This window comes from Diplodia corticola (genome assembly GCF_001883845.1).
Source record: "Diplodia corticola strain CBS 112549 chromosome Unknown scaffold34, whole genome shotgun sequence".
Classification (NCBI taxonomy): domain Eukaryota; kingdom Fungi; phylum Ascomycota; class Dothideomycetes; order Botryosphaeriales; family Botryosphaeriaceae; genus Diplodia; species Diplodia corticola.
Window position 1 is genome coordinate 174266 of NW_017971513.1, and position 26773 is coordinate 201038.

At 57.5% G+C, this 26773-nt stretch overlaps 7 protein-coding genes across 7 annotated transcripts; 4 read left to right on the forward strand and 3 right to left on the reverse strand.

Annotated features, from left to right (window-relative positions):
- Positions 1–983: 983 nt before the first annotated feature.
- BKCO1_3400062 (wd domain-containing protein) lies at positions 984–2333 on the reverse strand (the record flags this gene model as incomplete). Its single annotated transcript, XM_020274682.1, has 4 exons — positions 984–1160; positions 1216–1357; positions 1447–1963; positions 2030–2333. The coding sequence occupies 4 exons, from the start codon at positions 2331–2333 to the stop codon at positions 984–986; spliced, it is 1140 nt and encodes a 379-aa protein (XP_020129219.1).
- An 827-nt stretch (positions 2334–3160) lies between these two features.
- Positions 3161–3817, forward strand: BKCO1_3400063 (succinate dehydrogenase cytochrome b560 subunit; the record flags this gene model as incomplete). Its single annotated transcript, XM_020274683.1, has 2 exons — positions 3161–3252; positions 3355–3817. 2 exons carry the CDS (start codon positions 3161–3163, stop codon positions 3815–3817), a joined length of 555 nt encoding a protein of 184 aa, XP_020129220.1.
- Positions 3818–5164: 1347 nt separating this feature from the next.
- BKCO1_3400064 (spindle pole body associated protein) lies at positions 5165–8068 on the forward strand (the record flags this gene model as incomplete). Its single annotated transcript, XM_020274684.1, has 1 exon — positions 5165–8068. One exon carries the CDS (start codon positions 5165–5167, stop codon positions 8066–8068), a length of 2904 nt encoding a protein of 967 aa, XP_020129217.1.
- Positions 8069–10302: 2234 nt separating this feature from the next.
- BKCO1_3400065 (bzip transcription factor) lies at positions 10303–12173 on the forward strand (the record flags this gene model as incomplete). Its single annotated transcript, XM_020274685.1, has 2 exons — positions 10303–11848; positions 11896–12173. 2 exons carry the CDS (start codon positions 10303–10305, stop codon positions 12171–12173), a joined length of 1824 nt encoding a protein of 607 aa, XP_020129218.1.
- Positions 12174–20222: 8049 nt separating this feature from the next.
- BKCO1_3400066 (uncharacterized protein) lies at positions 20223–21194 on the reverse strand (the record flags this gene model as incomplete). The annotated part of the gene is made up of 3 exons (XM_020274686.1): positions 20223–20326; positions 20376–20967; positions 21015–21194. 3 exons carry the CDS (start codon positions 21192–21194, stop codon positions 20223–20225), a joined length of 876 nt encoding a protein of 291 aa, XP_020129310.1.
- A 2921-nt stretch (positions 21195–24115) lies between these two features.
- On the forward strand, positions 24116–25465 carry BKCO1_3400067 (uncharacterized protein; the record flags this gene model as incomplete). The annotated part of the gene is made up of 1 exon (XM_020274687.1): positions 24116–25465. The coding sequence occupies one exon, from the start codon at positions 24116–24118 to the stop codon at positions 25463–25465; it is 1350 nt and encodes a 449-aa protein (XP_020129216.1).
- A 247-nt stretch (positions 25466–25712) lies between these two features.
- On the reverse strand, positions 25713–26340 carry BKCO1_3400068 (h aca ribonucleoprotein complex subunit 3; the record flags this gene model as incomplete). The annotated part of the gene is made up of 3 exons (XM_020274688.1): positions 25713–25884; positions 26064–26088; positions 26163–26340. The coding sequence occupies 3 exons, from the start codon at positions 26338–26340 to the stop codon at positions 25713–25715; spliced, it is 375 nt and encodes a 124-aa protein (XP_020129311.1).
- Between the last annotated feature and the right edge of the window lie 433 nt (positions 26341–26773).

Here is a 26773-nt window from a genome sequence, read left to right on the forward strand (position 1 = left end):
GAGGTGCATTCCGTGACGAATGAGCATGTCACTGCGGTCCTGAGTCTGGGTGGTCCGCTGCGGTGCAAGGTATTAGCCATTCTTGTCTCCATGGGACGTTGAACGTCCGCAATGAATGGTATGGCTTTAAAAAGGAGAATCTTGCCACCTCCATCAAGGGGATTCAGTAATGTGCTACAATCTCTCTATTTTCTATACCGATGGAACTGAAGGCGTGAAGTCATCCGATGCTCGCTTCTGCCAGCTTTCTGTTGGTCACGACTTGCTCTGAACCTCGTCTTGCTATCACTACGTCTAGGAGCTTTTACATCGCACGTAAGAGGTAACATCGTGACTATCATCCTAATGCGCATCGCGCGAAATGACATCTACGTCATGTACGAGAGGGGCAACGACTTGGCGAGAGGATGGGTTTTCAGCGTTGCAAGCGAGGTATAACAATAATTAGACACGATTATAGTTCCGACTCAAGCAATGACAATACACAGCCACGATGCCGTGCACTGAAATCTGATTGGCGGCATATTCATGGGCAGTCTCGGAATACGGGCAGTGAAGAAAGGGAAGGTGTTTCAGAAAAACTGGGGAATCATTGGGATTCGCGGAGGAAGATCGTCGGTGACCGCTCGTGTTGATGCTTTCCTCATGCTGGAAGCGCCCGGGTGTTAATTGCAGTGCGTCATACTACCGCTGATCACTGCACGGGGTATCTCGCTAGTCTATCTGCTGCAGCGAGCTTTTTTCAACCGGACGCCTTTCCCTTGAGCATGTCTTTGCATTGGGAAAGAGCGGACAACTCGGAGTTCCGCTTTCGGAAGGCCATTTCCTTCGGAACGCTGCTTCGATATCGGAAGGCTTGAAGAGTAAGGTAGAACAACAGGCACCAGGGTTTGCTGAGGTGCTCAAGGCCCATTGATATCTCCCGGCAAGCGCTTCGACGAGCCGTTGACTGGGTGGTCTTCCTTTCTAATGTGGGACGGGTATTAGTAGGGCTTGTATCTATCCTTGCCCTTTTCCTTGTCCTTCTTCTTGTGCTTCTTTTCTTTGCTGGACTTCTTATCATCCGCCACTTCGGTTTCGCCATGCTGCTGGCCGCCAAAGCCCTGAGCACTCCACGAGCGGACTTTGCCGTCCTCGCCGCAGGTGAATATCGTCGATGACTGCTTGATTGTCAATCGCATGCGTCACGATTGGGACCATGGCAAAAACGCTTACCTGCGAGTCTATGAAGATGTCGCGAACGATCTCTTCGCCGTGAGCGCCCGAGAGACGAACGCAATCCTCCAGCGAGCACGAGTAGGCGAGCGGCTTCCCTTCCGGCGGGCCGTGGAGAGGGAGGAGGTCCAATCGTTGCTCGCTGTGCAAAGTTAGACACTGGTCTCCATATTGAGATGCTCATGGGTGATTGGGTGGAAAGATGATGTGACGGGGTAGGTGCAGACGTACCTGTGGTTCCCAGCAACAACGACGCTCGCACCCCCGCTCCGATAGACGTTGACGACGTACTCGCAAGTCAGCTTCTCCCGCACATCCCCGATCTTGACGGGGTTCAGCTCTGGGCTCGGGTCATCCGAGTCCTGGTACTGGTAGAATGCCAGGGTCTCGTCGGTGCCGAAGACGTAGACATCGGTCGGGGATGCGAAACCGGCATGGTGCACAGCGGAATGGTGGTTGATGACCTGGCGCAGGGCGTCGTCCTCGTCAGTCTGCGTCAAGTCAAAGATGCTGACTAGGCCGTCTGTGCTGGCTGAGAGGAGGGTGGATGGGTTGGCCGGGTGCAGCGAGAGCTCGGTGATGGAATCCGTGTGGCTCTCGGCAAGGGTAAGGCGTGGCGTCGAGGCATTGCGCGCGTCCCAGGCGTAGATGTAGGAGTCGCCCGGTCCACGGTCTTCGAGCTCAGTGCCGGCAATGATGGCATGGTGGGCGGAGCTCACTTCAAGGGCGGACAGACCTTGTGGTTTCGCTGTGTGAAAGCATGTCAGCATGAGTATATCGCTGTGCCCTGGTGTTTCGAACGAGATATACTCACGGACTCGGAACTCCATGACGGCTTTCTTGGTGCGGCGGTCCCAGCACTTGACCAAGCCATCTCGGCCGGCGGTGGCCAGGACATTGCCGTCCTCACTGTACGGCTCCAGACAGGTAACGCTCTCGTGGACACGGCTTATGACGCCGCCAGGAAGCAGCTGCAGAGTCTTGGGGTCAAAGATGCGGATCGAGTCGTCAGACGACAGGGCTGCAAGGGCCGTGTTTGTTGGCCTCAGAGAGTATATGTAGGAGTCGGTTGGAAGCGACAAGTCGGCTTCCGCGACCAGCTTTGCGGTCCTCAACATGTCGGTCGTTCTATGGCTTCAGTGCAGATGTGGTTGGATTTAGGTACGATGACGGAGCTGGGAAAATTTTTCAGTCTCGAGCGGCTTCGTCACTGGCAGGGCTCTTTGTGCGCCTTCTGTTGTTCACTAACTGCCATGCGGCGAGCAACGCAAGACGGGCACAAGCATCCAAGAGGCCACGACATGCAACCGCACGCTGCTGGCTCGTGAAGCTGCCGAGCTCTGTGGCTCCAGCTGATGCGCACCCCGCGCGCCCGATGCCATCTCGGCCACGCATCCGCGCAGCAACACGCGCCGCGCGGACCAGACCATCGCTCCCGTCTGCACGCCTCTGCGCTCGCAGTAGTTATACATGTCACCCTGATATGAAACGCACTTAACCATTGGCTAGATTATAATGCGCGATTAACGACGGGTTGTCCCTCTGGGGACTCTCACAGCGGCCGCTCATGGCTGACATGACGCCAGCCGCGGCGACCCACTGCCTGCCTTCACTCTGCCGAAGGCGTCCAGAGGCGGTGTTGAGGTCCCTGGGAGAGGAGAAGGCGGCGGCTGTGCGCTGCGCTTTTTGTACCCGCGGCACGTGCGAAGCGAGAACCGGCCAGCTGCCGCCGTTCTCCCGGCTCTCATCAGCGCCGCTGTGATTGGCCGCTCATCCTCGGCTCGACGCCCATGGCTGCCCGGTCTTGGCCGCTCGTCCATCCCATCATCGTTGCTACACCACTCCACTGCGCCTGCTACGCCGCTCCCATCGCGTCGAGACGAGCCTTGCCAGTCGCCGCATCTCTCCGCTCCGCCACCCCGCAGTCCGTCCTCCGCCCGCCACCATGTTCGCTCAGCGTGCCTTCCAGGCCTCCCTGCGCCGCGCTGCCGGTCCCCGCGGCATTGCTGCACCCGCCGGGATCCTGACGCAGTCGAGGTACCACTACCCGTCCCCATACTCCTCCACCAATGCCTCTCCGCTCAATGCCCCCGCCTTTGTCGCCGCTTGAACCCATTTGGCAACCTAAAACTGATCAAGCTCCCCCCGCTCCATCAGGCCTGTCGCGACGCAAAACATTCCCGCCGCCGAGAGCAACCACATCCTGGAGAAGCAGCGCCTGAACCGCCCCGTCGCGCCGCACCTGAGTATCTACAAGCCGCAGATCACCTGGTACAGCTCGGGCTTCCACCGTATCACCGGCTGCGTGGTGTCTGGTGGCATGTATGTCTTCTTCATGGCCTACGCTATCGCTCCCCTCACCGGCTGGCACCTCGAGTCCCAGTCGCTCGCCGCCGCCGTCGCCGCCTGGCCTATCGCCGCCAAGGTTGGCCTGAAGACTGTCGCCGCCCTTCCTTTCGCCTTCCACTCCATCAACGGCCTTAGGCACATTGCCTGGGACTTCGCCGTTGGTATCAACAACAAGAAGGTCATCCAGAGCGGTTGGACTGCGATTGGCCTTACGGCTGTGTCGACATTGGCGCTGGCATTTTACGGTAACTAGAGGCTTGGGACGAGGATCGGAAGCTTGAGTTGGGAGGGATTGTAGGGGTCGACAAAGGAAAAGGCTTGAAGAAGATCGGGATACCATCAGCATGTGAAGGTAGAGGCGAATCGATGCCGGCAAGGGTGAAATTTTCAAACAAAGTCGGACGTGTAAATCTTAGAGGGGCCCGCTGGGTTCCGGCAAACGGGTGCTTCGATGGAGCGGATTCTTGCTGCGTTAGTAGGGAAACGGAGCAATGCCATGTTTTTCAGAGCATCACTTGAAGAGCGGAATCGAATGATGTGGACGAGCTAGGCATTTGTGCTGGACGAAGGTACGGCGCCTATCTCCGTGGCGGTGCTGTGGTTGCGGCCGTTTAAAGGGCGGCAGCTGACCGGACGTGGTTTGAGAATGACTGACGAAGCGAAGGATGGAATAAGTGAGTCGAAGCATTGATACGCATTCAATTAGTAGAAACCGGGCTGTTCAGTAATTTGCCAAACTGATTGACATCATTCCACCAACATCGGCTATCAAATACAAGCACTAAAGCCGAGGCAATAGGAGTTTGACATTGGTGTAACGCGTCAGTAACTTGATTTGCAAGAGCTCTTATCATGTTATTTTGTGCACCGATGCCAAACCGCTTCAAACCCGTCAGGGAACTGGTTGCAGTGGGCGGTGTGTCCCCGGTGATTCCTGTCGGTGTTGTACCACCACCACTGAGCTCCTCAATCATCGCACCATGACGGCAAAAATGATGGATTTCCAATTGGCCGGTGAGCGATCGTTCGGCTACGAAGCAAGACCATCAATCTTCGATCGGGGTGGCCCAGAAGACTGGCTTGCGGGAAAGGTGCGGACATGTGCATCTGCATCGGTACCTGCGCCGTAAGCAGTTAAGATTCGACGCGTGATCGCGCGGCTCGGTCCGTGGGGTTTCGCTCGCGCAGGCGCGCTTGTTCACTCTCCACCTGTACGACGGGCTTTTGGGCGCCCGGGCGTCCCGTCTTCCGCCCCAAAACAAAAACAATCCACCATTATCTTTCTGCTCTCTTCCGCCACCGTTGACCCGTTCTTTTGTCCTCGACGAATCGGAAGTCATTGCTAAACTCGCGACAAGCCGGTGCCATGATTTAGCGCAAAGACGGCGAACAGCAACACCCACGCCTAACCCGATCGCAAGCGCCGCCCGATAACCACTGGGTATTAGTTCCGCGGCTTTCTTGCGCCCGGCACACGCGCAAAGCCAGCAAACGCGCGCGATCCCAAGTCGCAGAACCGCAACGTTTCACTGCTCGGCTCAACCGTCTCATGCCGTTGGAACCTTGACTCGGCGCGCCGTGTTCAACCCACCTCGTTACCATGCCTACACCCACTAGAAGAGTCGCGCCCAAGGCCCCGTCGCCGCCCGTCCGCTCACCGACCGCCGACCGCGAGATTGAGGAGACTTTTCTGCCACAAGAAGAAAGCGAAGACGACGAGGAAGACGAAAGAAGCGATGAGGACTACCACGACGGCGACAACACGGCGTACAGCATCGACTTCGATGCGCTGATGAGCGGCGGCGGCAGTGGCGGCCGACGCCGAGGCCGCCACGACAACGACGACGATGACCTCACGCTTGACGACACGGAGCCGTTCGACACGCTGAGAAGCGAGGACGTAGACGGTCCGAGCGATTTCACCCAGAATATGGAGTATTGGATGCGGTCGAGGTTTTCCCCGCCGCAAGCGCAACAACAGCAGCAGCAGCAGAACCAACGAGGGAAGAGAATAGTCAGCGCTGCCGGTCCGACTCTAAGCCAAAAACTGGCGGCCCAGATGGACCAGGAGGATGTGGAAGACGAGAGGCCGACGGGGAACCACGATACCTTACCGCCGACACGGACGCCGACTGCGAGCTTTGACACGCAACGAGACCACGTCAGCGATTCGGAGGGGGAGGAGGGTGGCCATGTAGGAAGAGAAGGTGAGGAGGACGGGGAGCACCGCGAAGAAGGCGAAGGCTCCTTTGAGTACGGGCAGAGCGAGCACGGAGAGGACACGCGCGAAATCACGGCCGCGGCCATGCGGGATCTCAACGGCTATGTCATCTCGGACGAAGATACCTTTCTACCGCCGCACAGCCAGGGAGGCTCGACGGTCGAGGATAAGCATAGCGGCGACGACAATGGTGGCGAGGGCAGCCAAGAAGGGTCGATAGACGAGCAGATGGACATATTGTCGAGCATGGATGAGGGTGTCGAGGAAGAGTACAGGAGCGTGAGCGCGAGCGCCTCGCCAGTGCCAGTGCAGGGTGAGTGGAAGCCGAGACGGACGCCGTCCTTCGCGCAGAAGGCTAGCTGGTTACAACCAACCGTCGAGGACCACGAGGACACGCCGCCCCTGACTGCAAGACCAAGCCCCAGGAATGCGACGGGCAAGGTGCCGGAGGTGTGGCTGGAGGAGAAGCTGCCGAAGTTGCGGGAGATGGAGAATGCAGCGAATAGAAAATTGACTCGGCCAAGTTTGACGAGCCATCCAAGTCTGACGAGTCAAAACCGGTACACTCCAAGAAAAGTTTCTGAAGAAGATGTTGAAGACTTGAGCTCCCAGATCAGGAGGTTACAGGGCGAGATAGACAGGCAACACAAAGACTTCACAACCCAGATTGTCACTCTCGAGTCCCAACTCCAAAGGACCCGCCACGAACGCGATGAAGCGCATGCGAACGAGCAACGGCGCGTTCGGGACCTCAACACTCAGTACAACGATCGCACGAAAGATCTGGAGGAGCACTGGCAGCGACGGCTCGCCACGGCGCAGGAACACTACGAGCACGATGTGCAGGAGCAGAAAGCGTCTTTTGCCCTCGTCAAATCCAGCTTCGACTCGCGACTCGCGGCCACCGAGAGCGGCCTACAGGCGCAGCTAGCTCGCAAGGAGGCCGAGCTTGACGCTGTCAAGGAGGCGAGCAAGCAGGAACTCGAGCAGCAACGCGCCGGTCACGATGCCAGGGTCGCGACGCTCGAAGACCGCATCAACGAGCTCCGGTCACAGCAGCAACGAGCCCAAGAGAGCACCTCGGCCGACACCCCCCCGTCCCCAGCGATCGAACAGGCCCTCGCCCGGCAGAAAGCCGAATCGGACGCCCGCATCGCCGAGCTCGAGGCCCGACTCCGCACGACGCAGTCCCAGCTCGAAGCGACGCGCACGCCCTCCTCCCCCACAGCCGCCTCCCCATCATCCAACGCGGCCCATCTCGCCAACGAGCGGCGCAGGCAGACGGGCGACGACGACGCGCTCCTCGCGCGGTCGAAGCGGCAGGTCGAAGACCTGCAGGCCAACCAGCAGCTGCTGCAGAGCCAGCTCGCGATGGCGCGGCGCGACGCGGACGAGCTGCGGCGCGACGCGGACGCGGCGCGCGAGGGCGCGCGCGTGCTGCGCCAGGAGCTGGCTCGGGCGCAGGACCTGCTGGAGGACAAGGGCCGGCGGCTGGAGGAGGCGGCGGCGGCGCGGGAGAAGCGCGAGGCGGACGTGGAGACGGCGGCGGAGCGGGCGAGGCGCGATGCGGAGAGGATGCTGCGGGAGCGGGTCCGCGCGGCGGAGCTGAAGGCCGCCGAGAAGGAGAAGGAGGTGGGCGAGATGCGGAGGAAGGCGGAGGCGGCGGTGCGGAAGGCCCAGACCATGCTCAGCGGGGAGCGGGTCGAGAAGGCGGGGTTGAAAAGGGCGTTGGAGGAGTTGAAGGCGGAGGTGGAGGCGTTGAGGGGCCAGGTCGAGGAGCGGAGAGGGGGGGCTGCTGCTGCTCCTGCTGCTGCTGCTGCTGCTGCTCCTGCTGCGTCCTCGTCTTCGCCGAATCACCACGCTCCAGACGCTGCCGGGGACCTGACGAACCGGTCTTCCCCCTCTCCTCACGACGACGACACTTCCCCTCGCTCGTCCCAACTCGAGCTTCTGCGACGCGCCCTGCGCGACGCGACCACGACGACGAAAGAGGCACGGGAAGAGGCGCGGCGGGCGCGCGAGGAGTCGGCGACCCTGAAGGAAGATTTTGCAGAGGTCAACCGCGCTATGGACGAGCGCGTGGTGCGGCTCGTGCGCGAGAGGGAGAAGGAGTGGCGCGGCAAGGTCGAGGCGCTGACGGCGGAGAAGAGGGCCCTGGGACGCGCGCTCCTGCACGAGTGGGGCAGGGAAGAGGTGGGCGAGAGCGAGCCGCAGGTGTATCGGTACAAGTTTGCGGGGAGCAAGGAGGGCGGCGGGGAAAGGAAGGGGAGGGGGAAGGTGTGAGTTGGTTGGTATAAACGATTGGGATGGGATAATGACGGCGGGCGGCTTCTCGCGCACTGCATGCGGCCGGTTTGTGATACCATTTTTGTATTCTTTTTCCTTTCCTTCGCTGCACTTTCTGTTCTTGGGCCTGCGGGCATGGAAGGTTTTGGTAGCTTGTTTGCTCTTTCTCTACGACCTGTGATGACTGATGGCTGGATGGTGTTTGTAGTCCTGTACGATTAGGCGTTGTCCTATAACCAATCATTGGCGATCGCCACCACCGATGAACACGCTAGGGGATTTTGGTGCTAGTTTAGCTAACAATCCAAAAGACACGCTGGAGTTATTGATCACTGAATACTCTGTGGATTATTGCTTCGTGTAGTTAATTCATTGCAAGAATATTCAGGTTTCGAGCGCCATGCGGCTCTTACAATACTACCATCACCACCACTATGCCGTTGACGACTCCACGTTTCGATCTTTTAATTTTAACGTTCTATCTACCCGTCTATTTACGGATAAAATACCGTGCTAAGGCGTCGTACGAGTAACCACCACTACTCCTCGCGCGCACAGAGGAGATTAGGCGTGACCTTGATCGTTGTAGACAGCTGAACTCTTCTATATGTATAGACAAGCTGACTTCGGAATCGCGTTTCTCTGATCGAAAGAGTTTCAACGAGATCCGGTATCTCTGGGTGAATCGATGGGGTGATCTTCCGGTCCACGATGAGCTGACTCGCACACGTGCGTATAGGTGGTAGAGCAGAAGGGACGTCATTTTGTTGGGAGTATTGCAGGAAGAGTGATTGGCCACGAGCTCGCTCTCGGCGCGAATATCCGCGTATTTGGGACGGATGATCCCCCTTTGGTCCATGCCGAAGGCGGAAGTCTCCGCGTCAGGGGAGAATGAACGAGACGGGTGCTGGGGACTCGGTGGGGTAGTGTTTAAAATAGCAGTCAGCAGACGAGCGGACGACGATGCTCCGAGAAAGGTCTGAGATCTCTCGAGGAAAATCATGCATGATCTGCTTCAGGGGAGCAGCGTCTGAGCATGGGTAGACAATTAGCTGTTGGCAATAATACCACACGCTTGCAATGCTTTGCCATGTCCATGGCCGAGATGAAATATGATTCGTCCGTGGCATTGGATGAAGCTAGGTATGACAGAAATCATGTGGTTCTGGAGACTCCAGTTGTCCCCATACCACCGGGACCCTGTGGATTTGAATTGTGGCGCACTGTGGGGTCGCCCATGGCTGCTGGTTGGTCTGGACCCGCTACTACGTCTCTGAGAGTAAGATCAGAGGTTTCTGAAGGCAAGATGGAGCACAGCGGGAAGTCATAGCAACTGGAACAACGATTCTGCGACGGCAGACGACGAGCATCCGAGGCCGAGGGACGGATGTAAGGAAAGTGCGGCGAGTCGGCGACCCAGGCTCATCTGATAAGGGCAAGGACCATTCGCTTAGATGAGAACTTGCTCAGCCGCGGCGCATTCGTGCCCTGGAACCGATCATCTCCTTTAGCGTGCGGAAAGTTACACCTGTATAATAACGACTCGGGGTTAAGTACGGCGGCGTCTGGCTGGCCCGGTGCGAGAGCACGGGGGAGAGGCGGCAGGAGCGTCGTTGCTGGAGGCATCGGGCGCAGGAGAATGGCCGGGCTGCTGGCTGCTGTCCGTTGCAGCGGCACGGCATGGGTTTGGGGAGGTGGCAGCGTGGCACGAGTACCGAGATCCCCGAGGCGGCGGCGTATATCCGAGGACATTTGCACCAAAGCTTGCCACAAATAGCTTGCTCTCTGGCCTCTACACGGCGGAAGGGTCGAGATAAGATCATGCCATGTGGGCCGGGGGGCTGTAGGTGACGAAAGCTGCGAGTAAGAAGGCTGAAAAGCGGCTGACCTAGCAGCGCAATAGGGAGATCTGGCGGGCAATACGGAGCAGGCACACGGAGGAGCGGCCGGCGAGGCGGGCGTTAAAAGCAGCGGCCCACGCGCCGGCGCGGTGCTGTTGCGACGAGGCAGACACTCACACAGCATGCTGGCTGCTCAGGTTGCGCTGCTCGACCCTGCCGGATCCCCAGCTCTCCAGCGCGCGCGACCCCCGGAAGCAGAAGCAGCGGGCGATGGCGGCCTCCGCCGTGCCGAGTTCGGCGACGCTCGGGAGCAGGTGCAGCCCCCCCGAAAAATCTGATAAGATGATCATACTCCCGCTCTACCTCCATCGCCTCGACGACCACCAGCCAATGATGGCGACCAAGAAACTCGACATCGCTCCCGCTCCCAGCCCCGGCGTGGGCGATGCGTCGGCCGCCAGCTCGCCCTTCGCCATTCCCTCGCCGCAGTCCGACGGCTCCGCCTCGCCGCTGGACCCCACCGCCAATGCTGCCTCACCGTCGCAGCCCGCCGCCCACTCGTCCGCCCTCGCGACGCCCCTCCCGCTTGCTCCAGGCCCGGGGGCATCGCCCTACATCACACCCGCCATGAACCACGGCCCCTGCGGCAACAGCTATGTGATCCCGCCCCGCCCCAAGCCCGGCCGCAAGCCCGCCACCGACGACCCGCCGTCGAAGCGCAAGCAGCAGAACCGCGAGGCCCAGCGCGCCTTCCGCCAGCGCAAGACGCAGAAGATGGAGGAGACGAACCGCGAGCTGCAGCGCGCCCTCGACGAGCGCCGCCACCAGACCGACATCCACCAGCGCGAGGTCACCCACCTCAACGCCGCCCTGCACGACGAGCGCCAGCGCTCCGACGCCCTGCAGCGCAAGGTCGACCAGCTGACGTCCGACAACGACTCGATGCGCCAGCAGCTCGACTTCATGCAGGACAAGCTGCTGAAGCTGGAGCGCGACATGGACTACCACCGCCGCCTGCCCCCGCAGAACCAGCTCACGCCACCCGCCTGGCGCGGCGATGCCGACGACCACCCGGCCCCGAGTGCTGAGGCCCGTGGGGACTCTGGGCCCACCCAACCACCACCCTCCGCTACCAACCCCATCACCCTTCCCCCGCTCGTCCGCTCCGAGCATGCCGCCCCCAAGGACGGCTGCGGCCGATGCGCCGACAATGGCGACTGTCCCTGCGTCGACTCGCTCGTCGACTTTTCCGGCTCCAACCGCACTGCACGCCCGCCTGCCTCCGCCGACGTCGAGATGCACGACGCCGCTGCCCACGACGAGGAGATGGAGATCGACTTCACCAATTTCGGCAAGCGTCCCGCTGCCAGCCGTCCCTCCGCCATGGAGCCGCCGTGCAAGCCCGGTACCTGTGATGCTTGCATGAAGGATCCTCTTCAAAAGCGCTTCTGCGAAACCCTTGCCCGCGAGCGCCCCATCAGCCGCTCGTACCTGAGCCGTGATCTGTCTTCCTACGCCAGCGCCAAGGGCGACGATGGCGGCCAGACCTCTGTCAAGCGTCAGCGCCTTAGTGTTCACAGCGATTCCATCGACTGTGCCGAGGCCTACCGCCGTTATTTTCGCGTAGCCAACCTTCCCGTCAACGAGGAGCACCCGGCGTGGATGAGGGAACTCATCACCCTGCCGCCCACCCGCAACGACTCCATCCGTCTGCAGCAGCTCAAGGCAGCGGACGAGGCCAAGCAGAAGCGCCACATGTCTGCCTACGAGCTGGACATGGCCTCTGTCCTCAATGTCCTTAGTAAAGCTGACACCCGACATAGCACCGACGACTCGTCGGAGCAGACCTCGCGCCACAACAGCATCTCCATCAGCACGTCGGGCAGCGGCGGTGCCAACGGTGGCAACAGCGAGATCAGCAACGACAGAATCCTCGGTGAGCCCAGCGCGGTGAATGACGAGTCCTCCGGCTAATAAGATCAGAGTCGCGAGCGTCAGTCCCAATCAACAGGATTACCAACACCAAAACATCGGACCTGGCCCTCCGCCCACCGAGCACCACCGCGCAGCAGCGGCCCGTCCCTGTCTCGCGCAGGACGTCGTACCAAGGCTCCATTCATAGCCCCATCACGCCATCGACTCCAACCGGCTCTGGATTCCACCGCAAGGATAGCCTCGCCTTCGTCATCAACGAGAGCGGCCAGTCCGGCTCTTCCCTGCCGGGCACTCCCACCGCCTTGACACCTGCCATCGAGGCCTGAGTTCAGGGAACACTGCCGAAAATTGGAGCGCCCCTTGACCCGCACAAGTGGATGCCGATATCGGCATGCGTCGTCACGCGCAAGGAAGCCGCTCCTTGTTTTTAAAGGGGCTGGGACACTGGCTCCGGTTGCGGTTCATTCATCCCCGCATCACCCGATGTTACCATTATTGACTTTCACCGGTTCGACTCCGTGCGGAGTCAACTTTCCCCCACGCACGTGCGAAGTGGATAGTCGGTGGCCAAAAAAGAGTTGATCGTCGTTTCTTTCAAGGATCGCAAAGAGGGTAGATCATACCGTCTCCAGTGAATGGTTGGCGGTCTGTTGTTTTTTTTCTTCCTTATGTTTTGGATGCGAGCCCTGCTTTTACTGCTGGTGCTGGAAGGGATCGGCGTCGGTGTCAATACCCTTTTATGATTTTGACAGCCTTTTGGAGCGCTTCGCTATCTTTTGGGCGTCGCTCACTGTCTTCGATTGGTTTTTTTTTTTTTCTTACCTCCCAGGTCTCGCTTCCAACGGCAACGTCTTGCAGCAAAGGGCGATTCGTCTTTCGCTTGCATCGAAAGAAACCCGAACAAGGATTTGGAAGGGTATTAAGTGCTTCGATTTGCATGCATTGTGGTTACCAAGTAGCCTAGAGAGCAGCAAAGAAAAGGAGCTAGTGTATATAGATAATGAGATCACGCTTCCGGGCAAAGACAAGTTCGTTCCTCTGCTGTCATTGGTGCAGTGACATGTGAAATGTGACATGAATAACGGATCACCTTTATGCTTGAAGTTTTGCTTTGGCAGATGAAGAGATTCTCGGTACGATTGTATCGACAGAGAACGGTGTGCTATAACAGATACGGTTGCCGTGAATTACATAATTTGAGCCATCTTACGGGGGCGGGCCAGGAGGAGCAAATGTCAAGACACAGAGAGGAATGTTCTAAGCTCTGCTGTTTTAGAAATAGAAGCGAATGGTTAGTCATAAATATGGTTCTAGTAACTGTTGATGTGCATCCAATCATAGGATTCGACTACCTATGCATACAACAGCTCTAGTATTTTGCATCCGCTGTATAAGGACGCTGAGGCGCATTCTTCTAGTGCGCGCATGATCACATAAACCTCTGGACACGATCTCAGCGATCTGTTCTTGGACGAGAAATTCATCACTATTTAATCAGCTAGCAAGTCCACAAATTGTCCGGACGATAACGCCTCCTGTTTCAATGCTGTAGTCACTTGCTCTCTTTCTCTCTATATATTTATATATAACTCCGTCTCTACTCCCCGCAAGCCAGCCGATGCTCTTATTTGTCCGTTCACCAGTTACCCATCAAACTCTTGCCTCTTCTCCCATCTCGCCATCGTTTAAGGTATATAGCACCTTCCCATTAGTTATTGTGTCTTGATAGGCGTGACGGATGATTGGGTTATCGATTGGGAGGATGACAGGTTTATTGATTTCCTTACCTGCGTGCGGATTTATATGAGTGTGGATGAGCTCATAAATTGATGTTGCAGATGTCACGTAACTAATAGATGAGTGGGTGGACTTGCGGGACGATGTTACGGTTTGTATATCCCTTGGCTGGAGAACAGGGTAGCAATAGGAGTATAATAGTAGGTTGGAACAAGTATGGATAAGAAGAAGGGTGCGTGTGCATATGACCAGGTAGCCAGGATGTGACAGGTACGGCTAGTTTGGTAGTGCTTGCGTTCGGCATGAGGGCGGCAGTAAAGGGACGGGTGGGTATCATGTGGCCCATGCGGGCAGCCGAGCAGCCTAGATTCACGAACCGAGTCTCGTATAAAAGCAAAACAAACCTAACCATATCCTTTTACCTATCCGCTAACCGTAACCGTCTGGAATCTCTTACAGAATACAGATGTTTGCCGAGTTTTTGAACCTACCTTATTTCACCCTCTTACATTAATTACTACAACATGTGGCGCCGGATAGGATGGTATGAGACCAACGGTGGAGGGGGGGAAGGCTATGGCGGTGCGACGTTCCTTGTAGTGATGGCTCTAACTGTTCTGCTTCAACCAGAGGAATGTCGTGCTTTAGGATCCCTAAGCACCTGTCCCCCGATGCCCAGTTTCTCACTAATATGGTATTATTCGGCTCGGAACACAAGATGCGCCTCTTGAGGCAACGGTAGGCTCGCGGGTTGGAAGATAGAGCCGGAAAGTGTTCACTCGGCTTTGGGGTGTCGCGTGGTTAGGGTTGAGGACGAGGACGATAGGGGATCGATAGGTTGAAGACTCGGCAACGCGCTTGAACGTGCTACACTAAAATGCACTGTTTTGGAAGTTAGTGGGACGTAGATGACATTGATGAATGAAGAGAGTACAAAAAGAGATATGAAGGTTTCACCACTGTCCTCTTACGATTTCCTTTCGGTGTGTTCAGACCTGCTCAACGATGGTGTTTATCAAGTGACGAAAGCGAGCCGAATTCCGCTTTCGCCACCTCGATTGGAATGTAGGTTAGCTAGATAGAAGCATGCTTCGCAATGCCAGATTGACAGCCTAGCGAGGAGAATGCTTTCTGAGCCTCGACCGGTTGGGCAACTCGCGAACGTCGGGTTTGGTGGCCTGTCCCAGGCAATCATCGGGAGCCTTTGTCTATTTCATACGAATGTATGTATTTGTGTCGCGGAAGTTGGGGGCAAAGGGATGCTTGCCCAGCATGGGGCAGTGGGCGTGACGAAGAGGTTATCGAAGCGGGCCCCGAGGACTTCCGGACGAACTTGGCCTGTATACGATCCCAGCTTCAGGTGTGGTTCGAGAATCATTCGGAAGCGCGATGAACACGATGGTGCTCGAGGACTCCTTTAACATGATTAGTGTAACAGCAGCGAATATTGACAGATCGCAGGCAAATGTCAGAAAAAGGGGGGGAATCGTCAACATGACCATTCCACGTCTCCTTGGGATTACCTTGCCGACAACGGCGATGCATTTGGCCAGTGACCAGATGAGCGACGGTTCTTGCATGACAGGTAGGTTTTTGGAGAGCTGTGGTGTTGCTCGTGGGCTAGCGAGGAGTGTGTTGCAACATACCCACCCGCGCGCGGATGGGTCTACTCGGCCGATCAACGCGACTCAGGCATTTGTACCGCAGTATGGGATTCGCTTCTGGTTTCCCCAACAGGTGGAAACTGGAAGGTCGCGCACGCGGAGCTCCGGGTCACTCTTGCATTGCACTCGAACAATTGCGTGCGTCCGGATAGCCGACGTTGTATCGCACAGTGACGAGGTATGAGGGAAAGTGGGCTCCGTGGGTGGGCCGCGGAGATCAGCCAGATGGGATCACTTGGCTTCGGGACCAGAGGCCATGAAGACTTCCTGCCTTCCAAGTTGGATGAAGTGAAAGTGGAGAGTCTTGCGAATGTGCGGGGCCCTGGGCACTGCCTCAATCCGAATCTGCCAGCCAAGAGCGTGAGGTGGCAATTTCCATCCTTGCAATGTTGCAGATTGCTTGTGAAACAAAGTTGCCGGCGGTGCTCAAGTGAATTGCCGTCTGTTGATCACTGAAGGGGGGATGTGTGATGGCCTTGTTTTGTCACTCGCAACGAACATTCCACAGCTGCAAGTAAGACCCCTACGCTGTGCCTTGGACTGGGCGGCAGTGCAGCGTCATTCAATCGCAATGACATGCTTGCTGGTTACCAGCCTCAAACATCGTCGTGCGGGGTCGCCGTAAGCTGGCGCACTCTGGTCATGGCCGGGGCAGAGTTCCGTTGAGATGCATGAGCATGTGTAATCGACCAAACCAGAAAGCTATGGTGCTGCGAACTGCTACAGGAAATACGTTATCGCCGTTCTGCGGCTGTGCTGACGGTGGCATGACCGCAGGTGCTGGTGTTTGATGCTGCATGTTAAGTGGTGCTTGGCTGGTGGCAGATGGCTTTGCTCTGCAGGAAACATGTTTGCTGTGGATCCACGTCTGCAAAGCTGTCTGAATGCCAGTAACCAGCTGTCTTGGACTGTGTTGTGCTACAGGCTAGCATGAGGGGGGAGGGGGGCCGGGAAGCCCTGCTGCTTAGGCTTGCCACCCAGGACCAGAGCTCTCCCAGTCTTTCTAAAAAGTGCCCGTCGCCTGTCGGCAGCTCAAACTTGTCGCGCTAGCTGCAGCATGCATTGCACAATGGCTGACGTGATCAGCTCAGGAGAGAGAGAGAGAGAGATAGAGAGAGAGGAAGAGGGAGAGAGAGGAGAGATATGAACTTTCGGAAGCAAGCGAGTTGCTGATCGGACTGCAGGGACCATGGGTAGTCCAGTGATATCGTATCCAATAAAGTCACAAGTGCTGTTGGTATGGCCGATCAAATTCCACAGTATACCTGCATTCCTGACGCTTTGGAAGCTCAGATCAAGAATGTAGTAGGAGATGCTTGCAAATATCCCCACAGGGCCGCGGAAAGCACTCATCCATGTGCTCTTCACAGGAAAAACAGTTGTCGCTTCACTTGCATTGATGGCAGGATCTCGGGAATAACAACACGCTCTACACATTAAGCTAGTAAGCAAGGCACAGTGGAGGCCACAAACGTCAAGCGTTGCGATGTGACTCATGTGCTGTTTCTACATGAAATTTCATAAGTGAGCAGCCCCGTTGGGCCTTTTTAGACCACCGTTTTTCTCGTTCTTTACTGGCCTATGCCGCGAAGCTCCAGCTGGTGGCATGATGGCTTGATTTATTCAGAATCGAATGGTGTTTCATGGATGCCGGACATTGAGCACGCTTCTCAGGAGTAAGGATCACCAAGGAGTCAAGAGAAGTGATATCAGTATGCACACTTTCGGCAAAAGATGTTCCATACCCTAAAGCTTGGGCCGGACAAGACGAAAACAAAGCCCCCAACGAGTCGAGCGGCGTGGCATGAGGACCTATGTGTCGACTGTGTATCATACGATTCAGCTTTCCGCTTAGATACCAGCTGTCCTCGGTGGAAGTCGAGCAGAATGCCTGGATGCGAAATTCGGCTCATGCGCCGAATGCAACGGTACATTCCTGGGGGGCAGAAGCAATACTCGAACCAAATCGTGGTGCATTATAGAGTAGCGTGCGCCAGAATCGTCATGCTTGGGCTATGTGGTGGTGTACGGGGAAGATCTTCGACGTGTTGTGTTGGAATAGTTGCGGATAACCTGCATTCCGCTCCCCCGATGCACAGATGGCGAGGCAAGGCAGTGAATGCTCAACAACGCTTCCGGCGACTTCTCTCTGGGAGCGATGGTTTCTGTCTGTCGCGACCAGGGCTGTTCTGAAGTAACAAAAGGCATGGCCCTGAAGCTGCCACGGCTTTGCGGAGATGCAAAGACGGGGGCATACTTGGTACGATCGCCAAAACGACTAGGCCGTCGGTTAAATCCGGCGGGAGCAGCGCATAGAGCGCCGATCGAGGCTCGGGAATGCCGGAAATGCATAAGAAGCCCGAGGGAATGGCTGGGGTGCCGTCACCTCTTTCGCCATGGCTGTCCGCAGGGCAACGAGGACCAATAAGGATACCTGTCCAGTATGAGTTCGCCGTTTGGCGGGTTTAGAAGCCATGCAGCGTGACTGGAGGGATCTCCGCAGCTACAAGTGGGACGCAATGGCACTGCACCCACACGCAGGGGCGACGGGGCGGCTCGCCACGGGCTTACGTAGTAGCGAACAGTGCCCGGTGGGGATCTACCGCTCCCAAGACAGCTTTCTCAATCCGTCGGGTATTGGATCGCTGAGACTGGCGTGTACTTTGCACCGCTGCAATAGTACCGGCTACGCTCGTGCGCTGCACCTCAAGATATAACCAATACCCATCCGCCCTCCTTCGCATATGCGAAGCCGATACGTGCCGCGGATCGGACAGTAGGCAACGCCTCGGGACAATTGTGAAGAAATCTCTGCTGTGCCACACGGCGGAAGCGATGGGTGGTCATGTGTGATGCTAAATGAATGATTGGTGTGGGGCCCACACAACATGTCACAACAGGCCTGCCGCCACGCTGGGTTGTTCTCTTTCGAGAAAGTAACCCGGGCGCTCAAAAAAGCCAGAAGCAGGCCACCTTACTGCGCACAGCGGTTCTAGTTCCGGAACCAGGCGGGCTTGCAAGCCTGACGAGTCGCCCTGATCCACAGTCCGCCAGGCTGTTGTGGTCTTGCCGTTTTCCTTGTTCGAGAAGGCAGGAGATTTCGAAACTCATGGAGCATCATGAGCGAGAAGTTCCAGAGCCCTTGTGCATCCAAGAAAGATGTGTTCGGCGACGCGGATTGATGACGGTTCGAGGAAAGACGTCCAGCTACGGCGATACAAAACGGCTTGAGGCTTGCTCTCCTGAGGACTGAAGAGTTAGTATCCATTGCCCCTTGGCTGGAGCTATGACTTCCTCGCCGTCCAACAGCTCCGGTCAACATGTGTAGTTCCGTGTGTCGCCGAGGCCTGGCAGTGCGCATCGTTTGGAATAGGGCCCTCACAAAGCCGAGCCCTCGTATCGTCGTAGCATCGCGAGCTGTTGCGAGCCATGTCGTAGCCTTCTTGTCATGATCTGCGTTGAGCTGGAGGCGACCGGGCCGGACAGCGCGTCGGTGGGAGAGAGGAGGACTCGCAAGGGGGTTCCAACAGTGCTGCAATCACTCGCGTGCAAGGCCTTCGGGAAAGGCAGAGAGTCAGAATAACGCAGGTCTCGGGGGTGGGACGGCGAAAAAGGGTGCTTCGGAACTCAGAGGGAGCAGAGCCCGGGCGCGTAAATATTGCTGCGGTGGCGCGATATTCGCCGGACGGAGCTGGGCACTGTCCTAGCCGCCAGCCTTGCAGAGAGTCAGAGAGACAAAACTCTGCACGGGAGATGCCAGGCCACACCCCAACTGAGTTGAGCAAGCGAGGTCCCGACGCCGGCGGGGTATCGGTATTGGTGGGGATTGGTTGGACATCAACCGTGACCACAGCGGCGGGCCCGCATTCAGCCACCATCTTCATCATGACGGAAGCCCATGTTGCTGAGCCAGCAGCGAGCTACCCTCTGCCTCTCCGCTCGACCCGCTAGCGGCAGCCCCGCGCGTTCCTGGCCCGCCCGCCCGCTCCCGATACGTTGTCAGGGACGACAGCTCCTCTGCATCATCCAACACCAGCACCTCTTCGCACTCGGCCCAGCCTATTCGACCCGCACCCCTGACGTGACTTACTGTAGCCTGTAGCTCAGTCAATGGATTCGTCCCAAGTTCGCTGTGACGGCCATGCACAACCGATTTGGTGGATCGTGTCCGCCAGGCAGATGGCTGCAGGTTGATCCTGTGCTCAACGACCACATGTACATAATTGCCGCTTCAAGCAGAGAGACGGCAGACTTCTCCATAGAACCATGCTTCTTCGAGCCTCAATCCGCTGCTTGGATCCGACTTGAGCTGTGCCATCCCATACCGCGAGCCGGCAAAGTTACTGTCTCGCGTTGCCCGGACGCAGCATCTGCTCTGCAGTCTCGCGACTAAGCCATACGAAGTATGTTTTGTTCTGATACATGTAAGCTCACGCCTATGACTTGCAGACCGCAGGCACTGCCGTCGGCGCAAAGACCCCTGCCTGGCAGAGGACGGCTCTAGCAACCTTCACGCCGCTAAAGGGTGATCATGAGCTCTGGCTGATGCTGTAATCTACCCCTGCTAGTAGCCTACTGGGATAATGCCAGCAATTTGCCGAGGACACAAGACAGGTCTGGCAAGTGAGCTATCACATATCTCAACAGAAGCCGTCGTCGCTTGCTTAAGGGAGTGGTCCTTGGACCCCTGAATACCGAGTGTTGATGCAGTTTAGTGTCCGTGAAGCATTCATTTATCCAACATGTAGGCCAAAGAGGCAGCGAAATTGGGGCTTGAAAGGGACATGCCCTCTGAAAGAGAACAGACGAAAACGACAGAAGTTTTGGTAGCGAAAGAACGAGCTCCGACTAGGCAACGCTTGACGAAGAAGCTGCAGGGTAACACAACCTGCCTCAGGAAATCTGAAGAGGAAACGCTTGGCGGTGCCGCCTTCCGATTCTTGCCCCGGACGTGAGAGTAGACCGGATTCGTACTCATGTAGGAAATATCCTTGATGCTTCAAACTCCCTCAGTTGTGCTCGTGTTGACATGCCAGGAGCAGTGTATACGGTGACGACTACTCCCCTGCCGTCGATCCCTGGGACAAAGGTCAGGAAAGCGCTGAAGAGTTCAAGTGACAGACTCACTCCCATGCCTCTGTTCATGCCCGCTCCATTGGCCTCGACGCATACAGCTACTGAGAGCATGGATCAACCACTCCGGGCGAATGGAAAAGGCAATGAAAGCGATAATGACCGGGAGCTCGCCGCTAAGGCCTCCATATCGTCGGTCCACGGAGAACTCATACGGCTGGTGGTTTTCAGGAAACAGTGAATGCACCCAAGGCTGGTCACATTGGCGATCAAGCCGCCGGTGCTGGCCTCCGATGCCGACCCAGTTCATTCTGCCATCGCCATAATCGAATCCAATGTGGTTCCAATCCGAATGCTCTCCTTGATCGACGGCATGCTGGGTGACATCGTAGTTCAAGGCCCAGAAGGTGCTCGAGTAGTGATAGACCGAGCACGTCGAGAAGACTTGCGAGCCCTGTGGCGGATGCTGGCTGTTTGTCATATCGTAGACGGCTGCGCCATTGAAGCAGAACAGTTGTGAAGACACCATCACAGAATGTCTTCCCACCGGGGGCAACCAGACGCCACGAACGGGCTCGCGCGGCCGAGCGTCCCGACGGGGCTCAATGCCAACAACGCGAACGTAGAATGATACTAAGGAGTTGTCCTTGGAGAACGTCAGCACATATGCAGAGGCAATCTCAGCATGCGTACCATGATTCCTGACACGAGCTTTGACCGTGTCAACTGGCTTGCTGGCACCACTTGGACAATAGCGGCTTGAGCGATTCTGGGCGCGATGTGCTTGATTCCAATGGCCTCCGAGCCATTTAAGCCCGATCTCAGACAACCCCAAGGTTCTGTTGGGACGGGATGGCGAAGGGCAGGTCTCATACATATTGCTGTAAGCTATGTTCATATAGGCCGGGAAAAGGGTGGCGACAGAGTGCAGCCGGATCGTTGGCCAAAAGTGGAGGGAGAGTCGCGGTTCCGCTGCCTGGTGGAAATATTGCAGTGCGATTAGCGCCCAACTATCCATACCGGAATCCCGTCGGTTACCCCCGAAGGCAAGAGCTGCGGAATAAATGTAGCCATTCCAGACTGAAGACTGCGAGGGGATTGGGCTCACACGACTCCGCTGTGGATCCCAAAGCTCCATTCAACCTGATTCGAGACCTTGTCTGTACCCACATGGACTGGAGGGGCTTGCTGCTGCGCAGACTGACCAGCGGGCTGGCCGGGGCTGGGATGGGATGATACGTAGGCTTGCAGACAGAGTGGCATGTGGCGGAAGGGAGGAGTGGTCCTCCAGTCGGAGGCGTATACATCTCACCAATGCGAAGTAACCAGCAGTGGTCGGCGAATGACGCGGAGCAAGGCCTTGGTTGAGCTTCGCTCGATCTTTCTGCGGGCGCGTGCCGCCTCCAAGCCCGAGCCGGGAAGCCCAGAGAATGGGCCAGCCACCAGCGCCAGCGGCCTTGGGTTGTGCAGTCCAAGGCAGCTGCAGCCAGTGGCTTTCACCATACTTTCCGGTTGAGTCTTCCAAGCGGGGGGTAAAAGCACATAGTAAGCCTGACGATAACACAGCTCAGCGGGGATGGAGGTCGACAACCTGACCTGACCACGGTCTCAGGCTGATCGCGTGCGCTCGGGGGGATCGGATTCCGAATCGGTTCTGCTTGTTTGCCAGAAGCTATTAGTGAAAGCCTACGCAGGCGTAGGTCTCCCACGGTCCAGGTGTCTCTTGACGAGGACAAGAGTTGACTTATATGTATCCCTCGATCAGGTGAGGTAGCCCCAGGCGAGCCCAGATAGGCCGGCGTGACAAGAGAAGACTGCGACAGAATGTGTAATGTGACGGGTACGCGGTTCCTTAGCGGCTGCCTTCTTCTGTTGCCTCCTTTTTCTCGCCAGTTGCCTACAGACATCTCCGTTTCCTCTCCGCTGCTCAGATCTACTGATCCGACGACCCGAATTGCTGAGAGAAAGACCCGCTCTATTCGTCGCTTTGTAGGTACGGTCGACCGTTTGTCGGTTTTTCGTCCAGCCTCGCACCCCGACCGCTCGGACACTGTCTGCCGAACACCCCGGGACAGCCTGGGTTCGCAGCAAAATTCGCTCGTCTAGTCTTCGCTCCGAACTTGCAACATCACTCGGGATTTGAGTGCGTAACCATCCATTGCCAGCTTGCCCCTGACGCCGTGATGCGAAACTGACTGCTTGATTTTGCTAGACAGCCGCACTCTGCCTCATGCCGCCTTCGGGACGAAGGAACGAAAACAACACCGTGGAAGTTCGGGTGAACGTACGGCAAGCATACCTTTGCATGCAAATCGTCCACGAAGCCAGGGAAAGCGGAAGGGCGTGGCGAGTGTCCTCGGTCGTGGGTGGACTCCACCCGTCGCCACGTCCTCAGGCTAGCTCAAACGGCAGCGGATGTCTCAACATGTTTCGACACACCACCATATCAGCCATGGCGAGATGTCGTGTACACGGTGCAAGGCCGAAAGAGAGCTTAGCATATGGGGTGTCTCGGGAATATCCTATTGACAGCTTCTCAGCGCGGCGTAGGTAATGGCATAATCCTCTCTACCGATGCGGCCCTCGTCGCATTGCTTGAATCGTGAAGTGGACTTAGCCCGAGGGACCTGGTCGCATTTCTCGGAAAAGTGGATCCGCGGACAAGACACAGCACACGAAACTGGATGGTCGACACGGAGCCGTCCATGGTGTGGCAAAGGCCAAGGAGCCTACCCTGTAAGGGAATGTGTCCCGTGAGAAGACAAGAGCTTCGCACACTGCATACTTAGAGGCTGGCCTAGGCACAGGCACCAAGAGCAAAGCGTTGCTTGGCCGGGGCCAAGGCGGAAAGGAGATGGGAGCAAGTGCCAGGCGCCTGTTGCGGTTGGCGTGATGGACTAATTGAACGATCTTCTCCAGGTCCGGACCTGGTTGCTTGAGTACTCGGTATTGCATCAACGGCTCGGTCGGCTCCGGCTGCAACCGCGGATGCACGTTCACACATGGGCGGCGATGACCACATGGGGCTGCATGGGATATGCATGGGGCAATCTTGGAGACGTCACCGCGGAACGGCAGGTCCACGAGATCGGATCAAGCAAAGGATCCACGAGCGGACTGCACCATGGCCCGATTCTGCTGGCATGGAGACAAGAGACAGTCCAAGTGGCCATGGCAAATTTGCGGCGATGCAAGTCGGCAGGGCGCTGTGCCGCAGTCGTGGGGACGCGGCGCGGGCCTGTTCTCGGACCTGCGGCGGGAGGCGGTGGGTGAGTCAAGATCGCAGACATGCAGACCATCTGGACGAGGGGTGAGTACGCGCCGCATGCATGCAGACAAGATGCATGGCTATCAGGGCGGCACAGCGGACAGCCCATTCACTGAGGCTTGAGCAGGGGTGGATTGCGGCCGCCGGCTGCCAGATCCTGGAGACGGGCGGCGAGGAAACGCGCAGAATCGGTGGGGACAGCCGCGCCGCCATGGTGAATGCACTGAGCGCAACGGACGAGGATTCCGTCTGCGGCCTTTCAAGGTGTTTGATTGATGATGTCTGCGTGTGGAAAGAGAAGCAGATCCCTGCACGCCTCCTGCCGGAGTTGGTACCGGCTTCGGTCACGTGCTTGATGACTACGCGCCTGCCGTGATTTTCCAGACTCGCATCGCGAATTTCACGCCACGACAGCGCTCACGCCGCCTTCCCCGCAGATACTCTTGCCAGCCCTGCTGCTTGCCCGGGACAGTCAAGCTGCCATCTACAGCTCGCTGCCACCGTTTCCCCAACCGCTTTCGCCGCCATGGCTTCGGAGAAGCCTATTCACAGCCTCGTCATTGACGCGGGCCCGATCATAAAAAATTCGCCTCCCGTCTCAACTTTGCTTGCCCAGTCCGAAGTCATCTTCACCATACCTGCCGTCGTGTCAGAAATCCGGGATGAAGTCACAAGAGCTCGGGTAGAGACCACCTTGCTCCCGTTCCTCACCCAAAGAAACCCGCATCCGGACACGGTCAAAATCGTCCAGGACTTCGCTCGCCACACCGGCGACTTAGCCGTTCTCAGCAGCACTGACATACAACTCATTGCCCTGGCCCGCGACCTTGAATGTGAGCGTAATGCCGGTGATTGGCGCCTGAGGAATGTCCCCGGCCAGAAGAGGACGAACGGCCCTCCTCCAACCAAACCCGCCCCAGAAGCACCGCCCGCGACTACTGCCGATCCTGAGGCACCGCCTGCAGCCAGCAGCGCTGCCGAAGACTCGCCTGCCGCCGCCGCTGACGGAGCGGGCGAAGCCAGCGAAGCGGTTACGTCCGCTCTCTCGGAGGCCCGGATTTCCGACGAGCACTCTCCCGCCTCCGCTCTTGCAGATGCAGATGTGTCTGCAAGCGTTCCAACCAATGAAGCAGCCCAGGACCCGCCGGCCGCCGAGATTGCTGCCCCTTCCAATGTAGAGGATGCGTCTGGGAGTACATCCGGGGCCACCGACGCTGGTTCCGAGTCCGACTCGGATAACGATGGCTGGATCACGCCGTCCAACATCAAGAAGAAGCAGGCGCGCGACCAGATGATGAGCGCCGAGACCACCGAGGACGCGTCCAAGACTCTGCAGGCGGCAATCATGACGACCGACTTCGCCATGCAAAACGTCATCTTGCAGATGAACCTCAACCTGCTCTCGCCCTCGCTGCACCGCGTGCGGCACCTCAAGACGTTCATCCTGCGCTGCCACGCCTGCTTCCTCACGACCAAGGAAATGAGCAAGCAGTTCTGCCCTCGCTGCGGCAAGCCCACCCTCAGCCGCGTGACCTGCACCACCGCCCAAAACGGCGAGTTCAAGCTCCACCTCAAGAAGAACATGCAGTGGAACAACCGCGGCGAGCGCTACAGCGTGCCCAAGCCCGCCAGCAAGTCCTCCTCCGGCCGCATCACCGCCGGCGGCGGCAAGGGCGGCTGGGGCGCCGACCTCATCCTCGCCGAGGACCAGAAGGAGTACGTGCGCGCCGTCACCCAGGAGAAGCGCCAGAAGCAGCGCGATCTCATGGATGAGGATTACCTGCCGTCCATCCTGACCGGCGAGCGCAACAGGACCGGTGGTAGGCCCAAGGTTGGAGCCGGCAGGAACGTTAACGCCGCTAGGAAGAAGAGGTAGAAGGGACATATACCAAGGGCATGGGTGGAGACTTCGGCATTTGCCTGGCGCATTTCGGATCTTGATGACTGGGTTTAGAAGATATCAAAAGTTTACGATCAATTCAGTTTATTTCCACGTGTAGACTTGAAGCACGTCTGGATTTTGAAGATTTTTTTTTATTGAGAACTGGGAACTGTCGAATCGGAAGCTGCTCCCTATAGACAAAGTAAGGACGACATTCACTCTGCGAGCATGTCTGGTCCAGCTAGAGTTCCTTCATAGTGCACAAAACCTCCTCAGGCGTGGACACGAAGAAGTTGGTTCTGGCTTGCTCGTCGAGAGCCAGAGCGGAAGCGCTGAGAGTACGCGAGAAAGAGCCTTCATCGCCGACAATTCCGTTGTGCTTCTCAACGCTTTCAATTTTCCCTCTCCCCGACCTGATCGCAGAGCTCGGAACCTTCCCATCATGCCCACCTCTAGGAACCGACTAAAATGCTGCCAGTGGTCAAGAAACGACCTCCCCTGAACGCCGCCCGAAGAGCCATGATATCCGCCATTCAAAACACCATTAAACGCCAGCCTTGGTGGGAGAAGCCTCGGGAGAGGCGCCGCTTACGCGCCCATGGCCGCCTGCTTGTTCTCTGTGGCATAGGTTAGAATAATCCCTTGTCCGCGGCGCGCGGGAAAGAATCGAAAATTGAGGGGTGGCACTGACTGGGCTGCTGGGTGGGGAGAAGGCCGAAGCGCTTCTTGAGCGTGACGCGCTGGCGCGAGTACTTGTCGTCGGGAGAGAAGCGGGCCGGGTGGGCGGACTTGGTGGCCTCGCCGTCGACGATCTTCTTGAGCGTGTAGACGCGCTTGCCTTCGGCGTCGAAGTGGTACATGAGATGCATTCTGGACAGGGAAAAAAAAAAGCTGTCAGCCCCAGGATCTCCTTCCAATGCGCAGAGCGAAACTCACGTTGCGGTGGATGGGTCGGATGTACTTGACAGGTTAAGCGGAGGAGATTGGATCTGTGACGTCTGCGGTCAGAGGTGGTGGGAAGGGTGTGGTCGCAAGCTGCTCTCGTCGAAGCTCCAAAAGATTCGCCCAGGGCAAGAAATCTTGCGGGCGCCCGCCCGGCAAATCGCCGGCGAATCGTGTGGCGAGGAACAATGTATTGCCGTTCCCAGACTTGGCGGTCGATGACGGCTGCGGGAACAAGAGGGACCCTGGCTCGCCGCCGCCCGCCGACCCGCCGCGCATCCCCGAAGAGGCCAGACAAGCTGCTGCGAGCTGTCGGAAATATAACAACATCATTCAGACGCACCCTTTGTACAGACGACG